The sequence below is a fragment of the Loxodonta africana genome, chromosome 1 (genome assembly GCF_030014295.1).
Source record: "Loxodonta africana isolate mLoxAfr1 chromosome 1, mLoxAfr1.hap2, whole genome shotgun sequence".
NCBI lineage: Eukaryota > Metazoa > Chordata > Mammalia > Proboscidea > Elephantidae > Loxodonta > Loxodonta africana.
The window spans coordinates 131,323,207-131,342,890 of record NC_087342.1 but is presented as its reverse complement, the minus strand read 5'-3'; the positions used below and the strand labels follow the sequence as shown (position 1 = coordinate 131,342,890).

The 19,684-nt window shown below is 37.3% G+C and overlaps 1 protein-coding gene across 1 annotated transcript in view; it reads right to left on the bottom strand.

Moving 5' to 3' along the window:
* The window catches only part of COL19A1 (collagen type XIX alpha 1 chain), a 378,654-nt gene that overhangs the window by 339,168 nt on the left and 19,802 nt on the right, over nt 1-19,684 (bottom strand). Inside the window, exons 2-3 of the mRNA XM_010586804.3 lie at nt 13,875-13,949; nt 12,912-13,011 (exon numbers count right to left, since the gene is read on the bottom strand). Of these exons, the coding sequence (XP_010585106.3) occupies nt 12,912-13,011; nt 13,875-13,949 (175 nt within the window). The remainder of the gene's footprint in view (nt 1-12,911; nt 13,012-13,874; nt 13,950-19,684) is intronic.

Below are 19,684 nucleotides of genomic sequence, written 5' to 3'. Positions count from 1 at the left end.
ATATCCTTTGCCCACTTCTTGATTGGGTTGTTTGTCTTTTTGTGGTTGAGTTTTGACAGAATCATATAGATTTTAGAGATCAGGCGCTGGTCGGAGATGTTATAGCTGAAAATTCTTTCCCAGTCTGTAGGTGGTCTTTTTACTCTTTTGGTGAAGTCTTTAGATGAGCATAGGTGTTTGATTTTTAGGAGCTCCCAGTTATCTGGTTTCTCTTCGTCATTTTTGGTAACGTTTTGTATTCTGTTTATGCCTTGTATTAGGGCTCCTAAGGTTGTCCCTATTTTTTCTTCCATGATCTTTATCGTTTTAGTCTTTATGTTTAGGTCTTTGATCCACTTGGAGTTAGTTTTTGTGCATGGTGTGAGGTATGGGTCCTGTTTCATTTTTTTGCAAATGGATATCCAGTTATGCCGGCACCATTTGTTAAAAAGACTATCTTTTCCCCAATTAACTGACACTGGGCCTTTGTCAAATATCAGCTGTTCATATGTGGATGGATTTATATCTGGGTTCTCAATTCTGTTCCATTGGTCTATGTGTCTGTTGTTGTACCAGTACCAGGCTGTTTTGACTACTGTGGCTGTATAATAGGTTCTGAAATCAGGTAGAGTGAGGCCTCCCACTTTCTTCTTCTTTTTCAGTAATGCTTTGCTTCTCTGAGGCTTCTTTCCCTTCCATAAGAAGTTGGTGATTTGTTTCTCCATCACATTAAAAAATGACATTGGAATTTGGATCGGAAGTGCATTGTATGTATAGATGGCTTTTGGTAGAATAGACATTTTTACTATGTTAAGTCTTCCTATCCATGAGCAAGGTATGTTTTTCCACTTAAGTAGGTCCTTTTTAGTTGCTTGTAGTAGTACTTTGTAGTTTTCTTTGTATAGGTCTTTTACATCTTTGGTAAGATTTATTCCTAAGTATTTTATCTTCTTGGGGGCTACTGTGAATGGTATTGATTTGGTGATTTCCTCTTTGATGTTCTTTTTGTTGATGTAGAGGAATCCAAGTGATTTTTGTATGTTTATCTTATAACCTGAGACTCTGCCAAACTCTTCTATTAGTTTCAGTAGTTTTCTGGAGGATTCCTTAGGGTTTTCTGTGTATAAGATCATGTCATCTGCAAATAGAGATAATTTGACTTCCTCCTTGCCAATCCGGTCCTACTACATTCTTTAATAGCTAATTGTTATGATATTTGTCTTTACAAAGAGACTGAAAGTAACTCGATGGCAGGAACTGGGTCTTTATTCATCCTTAAATACTTTGTACCTGGCACAAAGTAGGTATTCAATATAAACATTCGGTAATTGAATGAAATACTTTGTTAGAATTTCTTCTTTCACTGGCATCAAAGCTAAAGTTAGAAAGAATAGTGAAAAAATATTCTAAAATATTATTTTTTTCTATATACCCATCTTGGAGCCCTGGTGGCTCAGTGGTTAAGAGCCACAGCTGCTAACCAAAGGTCAGAAATTCACGTTCACCATCTACTCCTTGCAAACTCCATGGGGCAGTTCTACTCTGTCCTATAGGGTTGTTATGAGTTGGAATCTACTCGATGACAATGGTTTTATATACTCATCTCAAGGAAAGGGATTTTTATATTCTTATCAGGAGTAAACGAGAAGAGAGATAGACAACTTTAGGATAAATGAAATGATTGCCTAGCAGCTATGTCTGTTAGCTTTTGAGTCCTACAGAGAAGGGAGAGCCAGGAGTTGACTGTATTTATTAAACACTCTGTGAGGCTCTGTGCCCAAACAGCACTTCCTCAGAGCCCAGGGGACAGTTAGAGGGAGGGTCACCAAACCCCTGCCACCACCCTCCAAAGCATACACACACACACACACACACACACACACGCCTGATATCCTAATTGGCTGGTGTGTTGCCCATCTGGACAACTCTGGCACCTTAGGGCTCAGGATAAGCAGTTGTGAGCAGAGGTTGACAGGGTCCTGAGGAGCAGCAATTTCATGAAAAGGACTCTTAGCAGAGGCAGGAATGACATGCCTTAACAAGAAAATTAGAACACAAGAAAAGAAGCTTACATTCTTCAAATTGCTTTTACCCTTAAAATTCCCAGGAGCAACTTTTCCATAATACTCCCGTGGGCAAACTCTTGGGGTTCCTAGAAATAATGAATATAGCCTCTAAGGCATTCTAGGGAGCCCTGGTGGCACAGTGGTTAAGAGCTGGCCTTCTAACCAAAAGGTCAGCAGTTCAAATCCACCAGCCACTGCTTGGAAACCTTATGGGCCAATTCTGCTGTCTTATAGGGTTGAAATGAATTGAAATCAACTCCACGACAAAGGGTTTAAGGTTCTAGAGTTGTTCCTGCAGAGAGTAAGAGTCATAACAATTTAGGCACTGGTGTTAATGTGACATCATCTGAACCCAAATTCTAATGAGGCCTGGGAATAATCAGATTGTACAACCCAGATCAGCATTATATAGAAAATATAGAAAAAGTGTTACTGGATCACAAAAAAGAAAAAAAAAAAAAAATCAACTGAGGACTTCGGTGAGGGCTGCGTGGAGAAGAATGGTTGTGTGCTAAGCTTTCTAGGATATGTAGGATTCCAATTGGCAGAAATGTTGCACAGGGTATAACAGAGAAAAACGGGTACACAAAGGCAGTTCATTGCAACACTTAAGCCACTGGCATTGGATACAGGACATTGGTCACCTTTAAAGAAAAATTTTCATAGAATTCAAGAAATCCCAGTCAGGGGATTAAGGGGAGTGAGAGCGAGTCCCTGGTGGTGCAGTTAATTGTTCAACTATTAGCTGAAAGTTTGGTGGTTGGAATCCACCCTGAGGTGCCTTGGGAGATAGGCTTGGCAATCTGCTTCTGAAAGATCACAGACTTGAAAACCCTATGGAGCAGTTCTACTGTGCACATATGGGGTTGCCGTGAGTCAGAATCAATTCCTCGGCAACTAACAGCAAGGGGGGTGAGAGGAAGTAAAGGTGGTCAGCGAGTAACATTATTCTTTGTGGTAGTTTAGAGGTAAAAGGGATTGTTAAGGGAAAATATTTCTAGAACGGGGAAGGATTAAGCATATTTGTAGACTAAGAGGCCAGGATACTGAGGAGAGGCGCAATGAAGACAGAAGAGTAAGAGGGATCACAGGTGGATCAAGGATTTGGAGGAGACTGGCTAGGAGAGGATTAAGAGCACAAGTGAAGGGGTTAACCTTTGAAAGCAGGAGGGTTGCTTTCAGAGAAGACAGCTGAAGCAGAGAAATTCTGAGATGGATGGAAGAAGTTGAGATGGTTCAAATAAGAGGAATAACTTAGGCACAAAACATCTGGTCAATTCAATCTAACGTCCAGCCAACCAGATGTTAACTCTGCTCGGCACTATCACACGTGCCAATATCAATGAAATTTTCCCTGAACTGGTAAGCTCTTCCAAATTAAATAGATATAGCCGTGGTGTGAGAAATGATTAAAGCCAATTATTTGAGTTCAAAAGTATATACATTTTACCCTATCAGGAACAAATATATTTTAGGAAATGCAGTGCTTACTAAAAGCAAGGAACTAAGAGACTCAAGCTTATGTCAATGACATAAAACAAGACAAACAACTTTCCTTCTCTCACATTTATTTTCTGATTAGCCTTTGTGGCTAAGTTGAAAGAACCGAAATGATAACAAATTGGTAGTTTATTAGTTGGCACAATTATTCTCCTTTTAATTGGCACAAGTTTCAAAGTTTACCACTGAAATCATAATTATGCTATATGAGCCTGTGTCTGAGAATGGCGATTAGACTACCCAATGCTATTTGGGGATATTTAGAGTCTTATCAATCTACAAAAAAAAAAAAAAAAAAAAAATCTGTAGAGTTATTTGTAAATTTATAACAAGTTTTTCTTAAGCACCAGTTTAACAAAATATCATGCATCACTACAGTCACTTCTCTGGCTAACTCATAAATTTAAGGTCATGCTAATCTGTAGGTTTACAACCGTTATAAAAGCAATGTGTTAGCAACCACCTAAGATTAATAACTAATTAATCCTTGGAGCATTTTTATGGGCCAAATAAGATAAAAGATAACTGAAGTAAGTGCTTACATGCCTTCTTTCTTTTGTAGTCTGTAAGTCTGCAGTGTACATTCCACAGATACATACACACAACCATCACCCAAACAAAAGCTTCGTTGTTCCTTGCAAGATTTGATTCATAAGATAAAAAGATGAGTGAAGGGGAAAAAATCATATATAATACAACAGTTGTTGTTCTTAGTTGCCATGGAGTTGATTCTGACTCATGGCGACCCCATGCGTGCAGAGTAGAACTGCTGCATAGAGTGCGTGCAGAGTAGAACTGCTGCATAGAGTGCGTGCAGAGTAGAACTGCTGCATAGAGCTTTCAAGGCTGTGGCCTTTCAGAAGCAGATCACCAGGCTTTACTTCTAAGGTACCTCTAGCTGGGTGTGAACCACCAACCTTTCAGTTAGTAGTCCAGTGCTTAACCATTTGTGCCAGCCAGGGGCTCCTTAATCCTAATCAATTCCTATAAAATTTTCCCAAGAAATTACCAAATAGCATATCTTAATTTCATTACTTTATGATGAAATTTGCATTATTATAATTCTTAAGTAGTACACTTAACTGGTACCTCACTATTCTCAAGGTAAATGGCATAGGGTCATTTTAAAACGAGATAATTCCCATCAAATTAGACATACTAAATTAGGAAATAATTTTGGATTTGGAGAAATGAGAGCTGAGTTCTAGACCCAAGGCTTCCATTTACTATTTTTTTTCCTTGGGAAAATTAATTTCACAGAACCCAAGTTTTTGCATCTGTAAGATGGTGATATAATTCCTACAGCATAAAGGTCGTTGTGGAGACCAAATGGCATAAGAAAGTAAAAACACTTTATAAATCATAAAGCATTACAGAAATATAAGGTGATACTGTAAGGACCACCAATCATCATTATTAAAACCTGGGTACTTACAGTATATTTGCCTTATCCTAAAGTCCCCTGTGGTGAAAGGGTCTACTAAAGGAGTTAGAAGTAAGGTGCCTTGTTTTTTTGATGTGCTGGTGAAAATAAATTCTTGGTTGCCTAAAATGTGTAAATGACTACACAATCTACCAATAAAATTCAAATATTCCTTGGAATGTTAAGTCAAAAGTCATGTCAATTCAACAAATGTATACTAAGCACTACTATGTATCAGGCACCATGATGGACACACACACGTGAATCAGTTGGATATAATTCCTACTTTGTCAGGCTCATAAATCTGAATAATCTCTCATAAATAGATTGCTTAATGAATAAGAGTTTTGACATGAGCAACAGAGGCTAAATAAAAATAATAAACTTTGATCATATGATACTAGATGAGAAGCCCATTACCTATTTTGAACGATCATATACTCAAACAAGATCTTTAGCCATCTGAGAGTTATGGGGAAAATTTATCAGCATAAATTTTGGCACTTTGACAGAGGCTTAAATTAAGTAACACCCTTGAACATCAGAGAAAATCAAACTGTCTGCCACCTTTGAAATGGATAAAGTGGGTTGTCAATGTTTTCTAGCATAGCAAGTAGCTCACAGAATAAAACTTATCAAAATTCTTCATATCTTAACCCCCCAGAGCCCCTGACTTGGTTTATGGCACTCCTTCACATGAGATGTCTCCCTCTCCCCAGAACCACATCCACCTCTGACTCTCAGTACCCTCTCCCTCCCCTCCCTCACCTCCAGTCTTCAAGGCCCTGTTCAAATCTTACAGTCTCAGAGAAGCTTTTCCTTATCATCCCAACTACAAGGATTTTTTTTTTTCCTTCTTTAAACATTTGAAGCATTAACCGTATGCTTAGAATTATAATTAAGGTTGTTTTCATCTCATGTCCCTAAGGGACGCTATCGTACACTCCCTAGAGGCAAGAACCACATCTTACATTTCCCTCTGCAAACTCATCATTGTGTTTCAACATGACAAATGAGAAACTACCCTTTTTCTTCTCAGAAATGAGAACCTATACTCTTTCCCTTAGAAAGTTTGTATACATTTGAGCCTAGAAAACAGTTAAGTTTGTAAATGGATTTCAACTTGTCACTTCCATTTTATTTTGTGTGAGCCTTCTTTGGTAAATTAATCGTTAAGCATATACTCACTGAAGGCAATAATGAAGACACAATTGATTCTTACTGTAAGAATTTTGGATTCTGAAATAAATAAATCTATTTATACTTCATGTACAACTCACTAGAAACACAAAAATATTTTATGAGATTTCTTCCATTAGCATTCACAAATACACATTAAGGTTAAAAAGTTTCTGTGCCTTTTAAATGAAAAGTACAAGCATTTTTCTCAGGCTAGTGTTCAAACCACTTCAACTTTTTAAGCTAAAGCGATATGAATATTATAGAATTTACACATATACAATCAACTTACTTTTCCCAAAACTCGTTGCCATTGAATTAATTCCGACTATTTTTTTTAATAGCGACCCTACTGGACAGAGTAGTAGAACTGTCCCATACAGTTTTCAAGGCTATAAAACTTCATGGAGGCAGACTGCCATGTCTTTCTCCCACGGAGCAGCTGCTGGGTTCAAACCACTGACTTTTCACTTAGCAGCCCAGTGCTTATTTACTTTTCCTAAAACAGTAGTGAATTTAATGAAATTTGAAGGCTAAAAATCAACTTACTTAAGTTTAATGTTAATAACACTAATGTTTCCAAAACTGTTAAATGCAAGTACTGAACTGACAATATCTTACATTATAGTACATTTTAGAAGTTACTTCTGTACTAAGCAATTTGTTACTGTCACACATTAACATCCTTGAATTTCCAAGAAATTCTTGTAATTATGAGGAAGTAAGTATTTCCATGTGGTCTTAAAATCTGTATAATGATAATCTTAAAAATTTGTTCTGTGTAATATAATTAATTTTTGCTAAATTGTGTGATTTAAAGAATTCGGTGATTGTGAACCTAACCGACATTTCACTTTAAGAATGCATGACTTAATGACTCACTTCACACTCTTGGTATGCCAAACTATAATTAAGGAAATAAAGTGATGACATTAAGAATTATGTGTCACAGTCAGTCAACCACATAAAAACAGCTGGACAACTTTTTCTTACTAAGCCATATTTCCTTATATAGAAAACCTTCCATCTACAAAATGATAGAATGCCCCAAATGAAAACCCAAGGGAGGTATAAATAGTCATTCTCTATAGCTTAATGGAATTGTGAAGTAATCCTCCTACTACGCTCAGCAATTAGGAGCTTCAGTATCAGAGTTCTAGGCATAGTTTTGGGCCTCAGAGTTTAACTGGGAGTTTTGAGAACCTGGAGAGGTTCCAAAGCGGGGTAATAAAAATGAAACATGGGTTAGAGAACAGGCCCTTATGAGGGAAGGAATGAAAATACTGAAAATAAGCCTCATGTGTGATGCTAAAGGAAGTTTAGCCTTCATAGGAGAAGGGGTGAAATTTGAGTCACACAGCTTATGCCTGAATGGTAAAAGGCAATCTTTGCAGTTTCTTCTCATGTCAAGGCATGAGGAAAGTATAATTTTTCCCTGTACCATGTTTCTCTTCAGCAAGCTTCAGGAAGGCAAGACTACACTTGCATTGGGTACACATAAATTCTCGTTGAATAAAAGTATAAATTCTGGACTGGACTGTGCTTATTTCAAAACATCCTACTGCCTCTTACTCACCCATTAATGGAACACAAACATTTCAGGAATCCCTAAATTTATAGTAGGCTATGTTGTTGTTGTTGTTACATGCTGTCAAGTCAGTTCTGACTCATAGCGACCCTACAGACAACACAACGAAACACTGCCCAGTTTTGCGCCATCCTCACAATTGTTATGCTTGAGCCCACTGTTGCAACCACTGTGTCAGTTTAACTCTTCCTCTTTTTTGCTGACCGTCTACTTTACCAAGCTTGATGTCCTTCTCCAGGGATTGATCCCTCCTGATAACATGTCCAAAGTATGTGAGACAAAGTCTCACCATCCTTGCTTCTAAGGGGCATTCTGGCTATACCTCTTCCAAGACAGGTTTGCTTATTCTTCTGGCAGTCCGTGGTATATTCAGTGGTTAAGAGCTAGGCTGCTAACCAAATGGTCAGCAGTTCAAATCCACCAGCCACTCCCTGGAAGCCCTACAGGGCAGTTCTACTCTGTCCTATAAGGTTGCTATGAGTCGGAATCGACTCGGCAGCAATGGGTTTACAGTAGACTATAACTTTTTGTTTTTAATTGATACAAGTTTTTAGTTAGAAAACAACAAATTTCTAAAATGATAAGGCTCAATGTTACTGAAGCTATTCAGAAATATGCAGCATAGGTGGATGAAACAATGATGGGACATAGTAGTTTGTATCACGATTCCTAAAATGAGCTAGTAAATTCATTTCTAAAAATAAGTCTTATGGAAAAATCCTAAACACATAGAAAAGAACTTCCTGTATGTTGTAGTGTTATTTACAATAGTAAAAATCTGGAGGTAGTATAAAAGTCCATGTAGAAAAGACATGCCAATGGGATGAATCATTTAAGAGTGCTATTGCTATTGTTGTGCGTCGTCTTATAGCCACTTACAGTGACCCTATAGGTCAGAGTAGAACTGCCCCATAGGGTTTCCAAGCTGTTAACCACTTCACCACCAGGGCTCCCTTTGCCACCAGGGCTCCCATTTAAGAGCAGCAAAGACAAAATATAAATCATGTTGCAATATCCATACAGTTTTGTCCATATTAGGATTATTTCCAATAGAACTGTTAATGTCCAGAAAACTTGTAAGACTCCTAAAAAACATTACACATATTCCAAATGTATAATTGGAGGTTTCCTATAGTTATAAATATATAAAACACAAATGAGAATATCTGCTACCATCTATCTCTTTTTTTCCATGAAAAGCTGTGAAACTAAACAGTCCTTGCTTCCAGAAAACAACCGATTTAACACGAGAGAGAAATCCCTTTTCACTGGAGATTTATTTACTTGTAACAAAAGCTAAGGGGACCCTATCTGTCATTTATGTCACTGTGTCTAGCTACACTATCTGAGCTCAAAAAAATCTCATTAAATTTTATTTATGTTCATTATTGCTTCACAGATAGCCGCATTACCACCCTCTCCCCCGACCCCCACCCCACGCACACACGCTCTCTTAGGAACTGCTTCAATTGCTAAAGCCACAAGCTTACTGGAAGGAATCACACTGAATCAGAGAGCCTAAGACTTGAAACATATGTGAGCATGCCTTCCTCACCTCCTTTTGCTAATGCATGATAGCACTTTAATCTGCTGAACTCAGTCTGGCCTCAGAATTCTCCTCAACACAATATTCCAGGCAGTAGCCACTGCCTATCAATCATACAGCCTTGAACTCAATAGTAAATGAGGAAATTCACTTCCCTAGTACAGCTGAAACTGATTTTCCTTTTGGTCAGTCAAGCTAAGAGTGTACTGCCTCATCTGAATCAGTAGTGTATAGAAATCAACACTCATCAACTCTTGCAAAATGTTCAACTACTAAGATATTTTTATTTAAAATACATTTCTATAGAAGCAATTAATAAGGACTTTTTTTAATATATATCATGCCAGCCATTGTCTCTGTGGCGCCATCGGTTAGTGCGTTTGGGTATTAGCTGAAGGGTTGGTGGTTTGAGCCCACCCAGGGACGGATGTTTTGGAAACCCAGGTGGCACAGTAGTTAAGTGCTATCTATGGTTGCTAACCAAAAGGTCAGTGGTTCAAATCCACCAGGCGCTCCTTGGAAACTCTATTGGCAATACTACTCTGTTCTATAGGGTCACTACGAGTCAGAATTGACTCGATGGCAACAGGTTTTTTATATTATGCCAGGGAGTCCTGGTGGCACAGGGGTTAACAGCACAGCTGCTAACCGAAAGGTCACCAGTTTGAATCCACCAGCTGCTCCTTGGAATCCTATGGGGCAGTTCTATTCTGTCCTATGGGGTCACTTTGAGTTGGAATTGACTTGATGGCAATGGGTTTGGTTTTGGTACATTATGCCAACAAAATAATGTGATCCATGGTATGTACATTTTTTGTGTATTTTTCTATCAAAACTTCACCATTTTTCCCAGATAACCACCAAAACAGGAATTTGAAAATAATCAAAGTATGATAATCTGGGATATAGCTCTTAATACATATGGAAATAATGAATGATTTCTTTCCCATAAACAGGGGTACTTGAAAATACCAGAAGCCAGGGAAGATTCTACTAAAAAGATAATTCTAGAAAGCTAGGTAGCATGCCAGCTAGAATCTTTTAAAGCCCCCCCCTCCCCGCAAGACTTACCTATCATTTGCTCTCCCAAGGAATACTGAAGAAATGGGCATGATTTTACAATAAAACAAAACATGTAAAATCCCTCACATGCCTTCCAGTCCTGTGCCACTTCTGAGTGTACAGTAACATTTACCTGGAGGACCCCAGGGAATTTGGGATCCTGTAAAGTGTAGCTTTGGAATTTCCACATTAAGGCTCAAGGCACTTAGTGTGCCCAATAGGTATCTGACCAATAAACTTGTTAAGTCTCTTCCCTAAGGAATCTTACCTGGAATATGCCAGAACAATAAAAGCAAGCTCAGGCACAGAAAGCACCCCCATTTTCCATATAAAATAGCATCTACCTTTTCCCATGCTGACTCTGCAGGGCAACTTATTTACAAATATATAAATAGCTGCAACTTTACTCCAGTCTCATTGAAAAATCAAAATGGCATCATGCAAGAGAAGCATTCTAGCATACTTGGCTCAATGGGTAAAATGTAAGTGGAGATGAGCCAAGCTACTTGACACTCGCTAGTCAGCTTAACCAGATACCCTCCAGTTTCCTGTAGTGGAGGTACCAGAGCTCTGCTCCACACTGAGAATTCACTCACATTAATTGCCAAGGGATCGAGCAGTGATTCAGAGCCAAACCCCAGAAAATAAATTTCAGTTCATGCCTCATACTTGTGATCTCACAGATTCAAAGGGGAATGGCATTATCTGTAAGTGGCAGCAAATTTTCCAATGCAACTACTTAAAATAACCTTGGGTTTCTTACCTACAGGTCGAATGAAATTTAAAAGGTTTTACTTGAATCCTTTTGCCACCCGGTCAGAATTATAAGGTTTTACAGGTGGAAAGAAGGCAGGACAAAAATATGCATTTTAAGTTTAGGTTTGAAGGAACAGAGTGAATCGCCTTCCTTACAGTCATTAAAGTTACCTATTAGTTTTTTTTTTTTTTTTAGTAGTAGTTATAGAAGCCAATTTGACAGCAACTAACAACCACTATTAGTTAAAAAATACCTAAACTAAAAAACAATAATAGGTCTGTTTAAAAGAAATATCGTGCCTCTTGGCTTTTCTTTACAGCATATGAATATTTAAACATGGAACTCCTATACCCTGAGGGTTTTTATGTTTGCATATGAAGCCACTTAAATAGCCACACTATAACACAGGTCTGTACGGTTACATCTGCTGCAGTTCCCTGACATTCTCCCATTAAAATCCCCTAGTATCAAATTACTCTCTTCCTTAATACTCTTGTCTCTTACCAATTAATGAGCAGTTTATATTTAAGGAGCCATGTAATTAAACTGAAATTACCTAAAGTATTTCAAAATTTGCAGTTTTTTTTTTTTTTTTAACTTTTCTCAAGGAAAAAGTGAGTTATGAACCTAGTTTATACAGAGGATCTGAAAATAGGTAATGAGATGATTACTGCTACTTCCCTTTGAGAATTCATAATATTGAGATTCTCAGCAATCTTGACTGGTAACTTAAGTATTAGGTTACCCACCAGGAAATGAAAACGTTCATATATGCTTTCACACAAAAACATCTGTGTTGCTTATGAAATCCAATAGAATTTTAATGCTCTTTTTTCAGTGCAGTGCAACACACTGAAATGTACATCTTGTATTCAAAGAATACACATTATGTTCATGTATGCTACCTGCCTTCCTGATGGCTCAAGCTTTCTGAGTTATTAATTACTCATCCTTATATTACTACCGGAAACCCTGGTGGCACAGTGGTTAAGAGCTACGACTGCTAACCAAAAAGTCAGCAGTTCAAATCTATCAGGCGCTTCTTGGAAACTCCATGGGGCAGTTCTACTCTGTCCTATTGGTTTGCTATGTGTCAGAATCGACTCAACGGCAATGGGTTTGGTTTTGGTTATATTACTACCAACGAAATGGGGAATTATTATTATCAGTATTTAAATGGCAAGTGCTTTTTTTTTTTCTAATTCTAGGTTTGTCAGTTGAAAAAGAAAGGTAAAAGTGACAAAGGAAAGCCTTCATAAAACTACTCTGAAATGAGTATCAAGACGAAAAATAAACACAATAAAAAGTTTTTATTTCGTATTCTACACACGATATAAGATTTATTTTGTATTCTACACACGATATAAGATGAACACATAAAGGCTAAGTTCTGTCATTTTAACTTAACATGAAAAGTAGTAAATGTAGAAATAAATACAATAAATACCAGTCTTCTGTCTGAGTCCACACTGTGCACTATGTTTTAAAGTTCACATATTAAAATCTAAACTTGGTTATGTCTATTTTAAACATAAACAATATTTCTCCAAAAATGAATTAAATTACACTTATCTAAATATTATGCCTCTACCTGTATGCGTAAGTGGTATTTGCACCACAGAACAAAGATCAGATTGCCAAAATGATTGAACACAACAAATATACAACTGTACGTTTACCACAGCATTCAAGGGAGTATGACACTATCAAGAAGATTTCTTTTTTTTTTTTAAACAAATTATAATTTGTTTTGGAATCTCCTTAAGAAATAGTTTATGTAGTATTTTTAAAATACTTTTTGTTTTACTTACATAGTATCTCTAATAAGAAGTGCACTTCCCAGTTTGAAACAAGTTTTATCACCTTCACAAAATGCACGCCTCAGAGAAAAACTCTCTCCTAGATCAAAACCTGTAAAATGTGACAAATGATTTAGTCCAGCAAGTTTTATTAAACTCAGTGAACTTGCAGATATATTGACTTTTAAGTAGGATTTTTTGTTGTCCTTATCTATAGACTGATTTATTTCAAATAAAATCCTGTTGTTTGGGAATGGCAAAATTTCTTGATTTCATTTTTCTCCTTTTAGGGTACGGGAAGGTGAAATTCACTCTGCACATAGAATGTGGAGCTCTTTTTCTGGAGGAAAATTTACAAATATGTTTCAAAAGACTCAAATATTAATTTTCTTTGATCTAGGAATAGTTGTCCTAAAAACAATCAGTGGAGCACAATGTAGCAGCTCTGATGTCTAACGACAGAAAATTAGTCAAGTAAATTATAGTACAGCCATTTGATTGAAAACTAAGCAGCCTCATTAAAAAAAATCAGGCTTTAGAAGAATATATAATGAAATGGAGAAATGCTTGGATTTCAAATACAACACATGCATTATGATTGTGTGTGTGTATGAAAGAGAAAAAGAGAACAGAAGGACAAAGAGAGGAAGAAAGATTGGAATGTTATATTGAAATAATAATTTTGACTATATTTGGGTGATAAGATCTTTCTCATAATTTTTTTCAAAATTTCCATAATGAATACAATTTTTATAATTTTAAATGCCTTTTTTCCTCCAAGAGGTTGAAATGTTGATCTTAAAGTAAGCTAAATAGAACTCTCAGCATGTTTCCCACATCATCTTCTTTACTTTGATTTTCTTTATATTGATATTACGGTCTTAAGGTGCTATGTCAAAGAACCGCATACGATATATTACATATCTGGTGATAATTTTACACAAAATACTTCTTTGTAAAGGAGTATATGCTTACCTGAAACTTCAAGTTTGTCTCCGCTGCCTTGTATAAACTGATATCCATTTGTTCTCAGTATAGGACATAGTTTTTCTATGAAAAAAAAAAAGTATATTTCCTATCATTTTTTCAAATAAATTTGAAGCACACAATATAATAAAAAATGTAAGGTAAAAATGGAAATAAACTATTTATTAAATTTTTGCAAAATGAGGTAAGACTATCACCCACCTCGTAGTATGTTTGTGAGGATTACATTGGTTATGCAGGAAAACTCCTTAGAAGAGTGCCTGGCATATGGTGAGTACTTGTGTTAGCTATTATTATTACTATTATTTTAACACTGTAGTTGTTACTATACACTTGACATGAGGAAATTATCCATGATAACATTAAATTTTCATATTCAAAGTATATTCTAATATTAAAACAGGTAAACTATTACAATTTATTTTAGCACAACTTTTATTCAGATTTTGGCATCAGGTGATATTAAACCTAAGAACAGAAGGGGACATAGATGGATGTTATTAAAACAAAATAAAAAGGTAAAATGCAAACACCTTTGCCATACAAAAAGTGACCTACAGTAAGATAATGAGATATTTATGATATGAGATATAATAAAATCATTGAGCAAGTATTAATGGAGTGCTTGCTAAGGCACTTAGTGATATTCAAAGAAATCAAACATAAAGATAGGATCTGCTAACGGTAAATTTACATATTCTATACTACTACAACATACTAATATACTTAATATACATGCATACACTAATTTTTTTTTTTTTATTATTATCTGGAGATATACTTAATTTAAACCAGATTCTAGGAATGCAGTAGTTGGTCAAGTGAAACAAAACTGCAGCCAGTTTTCATAGTATGCTAAGGTAACTATAAAACTGGACCAATCTTCTTAAACTAAATTAATTAAATATTTTGGTACCATGACATTACAACCTTAATTCTCCATGTCTAGAACTCATGTTTGGAGTTGAATGACCTAATTTTTTTTTTTAATATTGAAGAGTGATAAACTGCTTAAAACTAAATTGATCTCCTGATCTGTACAAAGTGAAAACTGACAATTTCTTCAGTTCAACTGCTGAGCTCTACAGCCCTTCATTTAACAAAAATATCACAGACCTCAGGGATACTGATAAGGCATCTTCTTAATATATCTAACCTGAGGAATAAATCAGATTCTAACTAGTGCTACCATTTAATCAGATTTAAAAGAAGAAAATAAGCTGCAATATACATTTTCAATACTCAGGTTTTGTAAAGTAAGTGAAATTAGTACTGCATAATTTCATACGTTACTTAACTACTTTGGAAATCCTTATCTCAGAAATCTTAACATAATTCAATGTCCTAAATGATAGTAAAATCACTGGATATTTTATAAACCTTCCCAATTGTTGTTCTGAATTCACAGTAATTTTTATAAACATCAAGCATCTCATCCAAGATCTTTGAATACTCGGATACCAATAAACAGCTAAAATTAAAGAATTTATAGCATCAAGTGTTGGTAAGGAGGTGGAGCAACAAGAACTCTCCTATACAGAAAAGATTTAGACACAGGAAAAAAAATACACAATCTTTGATAGTCAGGAGGAAGGGGAGGATTGAGGAAGGAAAAATCGCTAATTAGACAGTAGCAAGAGGTAACTTTGGTGAAGACAATACAGGGGAAGTCAGCACAGCTTTACCAAGTCAAAGTCACAGGAGCTTCCTAGACACATCCAAATACCTCAGGGATCAAGTTACTGGGGCTGAGGGCAGGGGACCATGGTCTCAAGGGACATCTAGGTCAATTGGCATAACACTGTTCATAAAGAAAATTTTCTACATCCTACTTCGGTGAGTAGTGTCTGGGGTCTTAAAAGCTTGTGAGTGGCCATCTACGACACTCTACTGGTCCCAATCAATCTGGAGCAAGGGAGGATGAAAAAAGCCAAAGACAAAGGGAAATATTAGTTCAAAGGACTAATGCACCACATGAACCACAGCCTCCACCAGTCTGAGCCCAGAAGAACTAGATAGTGCCCAGATACCGCCACCAACCACTCTGACAAGGATCACAATAGAGGGTCCCAGAAGCAAGGGAGAAAAAAGGAAACCAAAGACACAAGGGAAAGATTAGTCCAAAGGACTAATGGAACACAACTACCACAGCATCCACCAGACTGAGTTCAGCACAACTAGATGGTGCCCAGTGGCCACCACCGCCTGCCCTGACAGGGATCACAACAGAGGGTCCCACACAGAGCTCAAGAAAAATGTAGAACAAAATTCACACACACACACACACACACACACACACACACACAGACTAGACTTACTGGTTTGAAAGAGCCTGGGAGAAACCCCAAGAGTATGGCCCCCAAACAGTTCAGTAATGAAGTCACTCCTGAGGTTCACCCTTCAGCCAACAAAACAAAATGAGACTAGAGGTGGGGCTAAGATGGCGCAGTAGTCAGATGCTTCCAGTCATCCCTCTTACAGCAAAGACCCAAAAAAACAAGTGAAACGATTATATATATGACAAGCTAGGGACCCTGAACATCAAAGGCAAAATTAGGAAATGGACTGAGCGGCAGGGGCAGAGGGGAGAGAGATGGTTCAGAAGTGGCAAGGAGTTGCTGGACCTAAATTGCTGGGAACCCTCAGGCACGAACCCATGGAACAACCTTGGTGGGGCTAACAGTAGCATTCCGGATGCAGTTTGCTCAGGAAGAGACAGTGAGCCGCACGGCCTACCCACACCTCTGGAACCAGAGAATAACGGCACTCTCAGCAAAAGCCAAGTACTTGTGTATATTTAACCACACCCACAGCCTCCAAGTCTGCTTCAGTGGCTATTGATTTCCCTGGGCCTGATATAGGTCCTGCTGCATGCCCTGGGCCATTCTGCCAGCCTTGAAGAAGGAATAAATTCACAACTGGGGGAAAAGATAACCTGCCAGCTCCACTAAGCTGAGGAGCTCAGGACAGAAGTGGCTCCTGTCCAGGCACAAATGGTCTGCAGACATTGACCACCTTTCACCCCTGCGTGGACCTGTGTGGGCTCACTTCAGGAGAATGGGCACTTGTTGGCAGACTGCAACTGTTTCAACTGTGCGGTGGAGAGATGGGTGTTTGATGTTTGACACCACTTTGCCTATTAAACAGGGTCCTTCCCTACCCACATCAGGTGCCTGAGGACTGGTGGCTCCACCCACATCACCTAGCCACCCACAACAGGGGTCAAAGATAATTGGTACCTCCCAATCCTTACAACCAAAAGCACTGAGTGCTCCTGGTTCAGCTGAAGAACGCCCCCACCTGTGCGCCCTAGGTAACAGGGATGTACTTTCCTCACAGGCACTCAGGGGATGGATCTCAGCCCCCTGCCTTGTTCACAGTGTGATCTCCTGCTGAAACCAGATACCTGTACCTACACCAATAACCCCTGCCCCTCTAAGACTGTAGGACAGAGCCTGTACCACACACTTGATGACCAACTACCTGGACACCTGAGCTGAATTCATACAAGAAAACTGAAAGGACTACTAGACTCATATGCCTGGTAAGAACTCTAGAGATCTAGTGACAGGACGTTAGAGCTTCAAAGGCAAAAATAATCAAGCTAGCTCACTCAAGCAGCCTAATTAGGCTTATCAAAATGAAACAAAGTAAGAAGCTAGGGTAAGGTAAGCAAACATAAAATAAATTAATACAATAACTTACAGATGCCTCAGAGACAAAAGTCAATATCAAATCACATAAAGAAGCAGACCATGATTGTTTCAACAAGCCCTCAAAACAAAGAATCAAAGAATATTCCAAATGAAGATGTCCTGCTGGAATTACCAGATGCAGAACTCTTCAAGACATCAGGAATGAGATCAGGCAAAACACAGAATAAGGTAAGGAACACACAGATAAAGAAGTTGAATAAATTAAAAAAGGTTGTTCAAAAGCATAATGAAAAGTTTAACAAGCAGGAAGAAACCATAGAGAGACAGCAATCAGAAATTCAGAAGATTAACAATTAAACCACAGAATTAGACAACGCAATAGAAAGTCAAAGGAGCAGAGTTGAAGAAGTGGGAGACAGAATTAGTGAGACTGAAGATAAAACACTTGGCACCAATATATGTGAAGAAAAATCAGATGAAAGAATTAAAAAAAATGAAGAAACCCTAAGAATCATGTGGGAGTATATCAAGAGAAATAACCTACAAGTGATTGGAGTGCCAGAACAGGAAGGGATAACAGAAAATATAGAGAGAATTGTTGAAGATTTGTTGGCAGAAAACTTCCTTGATATCATGAAAGATGACGAGATATCTATCCAAGATGCTCATCAAACCCCATATAAGGTAGATCGCAAAAGAAAGTCACCAAGACATATTATAATCAAACTTGCCAAAACCAAAGATAAGGAGAGAATTTTAAAAGTGGTTAGGGATAAACCAAACGTCACCTACAAACGAGAGTCAATAAGAATAAGCTCAGACTACTCAGCAGAAACCATGCAGTCAAGAAGGCAATGGGATGACTTATATAAAGCACTGAAGGAAAAAAATCACCAGCCAAGAATCATATATCCAGCAAAACTGTCTCTCAAATATGAAGGCAAACTTAGGATATTTCCAGATAAACAGAAGTTTGGAGAATTTGTAAGCACGAAATCAAAGCTACAAAAAATACTACAGGGAGATGTCTGGTTAGAAAATCAATAATATCATATATCAACCCAAGACTAGAACACAGGATAGGGCAACAGATGTCAACCCAGACAGGGAAATCACAAAAATAAATCAAGATTAAAAAAAAACACTCAAAACAGGGAAACAGTGATGTCCTTATGTAAAAAAAGACAACATTAAAACAATAAAGAGGGATGAAGAAATGTAGTCATAGATCTTTCATATGGGCAGAAAGTCAAGGTGACATAAAGAAATAAAAGTTAAGATTAAACTTAGAAAAATAGGGGTAAATATTAAGGTAACCACAAAGCAGACTAACTATCCTACTCATCAAAGTAAAATACAAGAAAAAAATAAAGACTCAGCAAAAAAAAAAGACAATGAATAAGAGGAAAAGACAATATATAAACTACTCAGCACAAAAAATTAAGTAGGAAAAAGACACTGTCAACAACACACAAAAAAGACATCAAAATGACAGCACTAAACTCATACCTATCCATAACTACACTGAATGTAAATGGACTAAATGCACCAAAAAAGAGGTAGAGAGTGGTAGAATGGATAAAAAAAAACACGATTCATCTATATGCTGCCTACAAGAGACATACCTTAGAGACACAAACTAAAACTCAGATGATGGGAAAAAAATACATCAAGCAAACAGCAATCAAAAAAGGAGTGGCAATATTAATTTCTGACAAAATAGACTTTAAAGTTAAATCCACCACAAAGGATAAGGAAGGACACTATATAAGGATTAAAGGGACAATACACCAGAAGGATATAACCATATTAAATGTTTACGCAACCAATGACAAAGCTGCAAGATACCTAAAACAAACTCTAACAACATTGAAAAGTGAGATAGCCAGCTCCACAATAATCGTAGGAGACTTCAACACACCACTTTTGGTGAAGGGCAGAACACCCAGAAAAAAGCTAAATAAAGACACAGGAGATCTAAATGCCACAATCAACCAATTTGACCTCATAAACATACACAGAATACTCCACCCAAAAGCAGCCAAGTATACTTTCTTTTCCAGTGCACATGGAACATTCTCTAGAATAGATCACAGATTAGGTCATAAAGCAAGCCTTAACAGGATCCAAAACACTGAAATA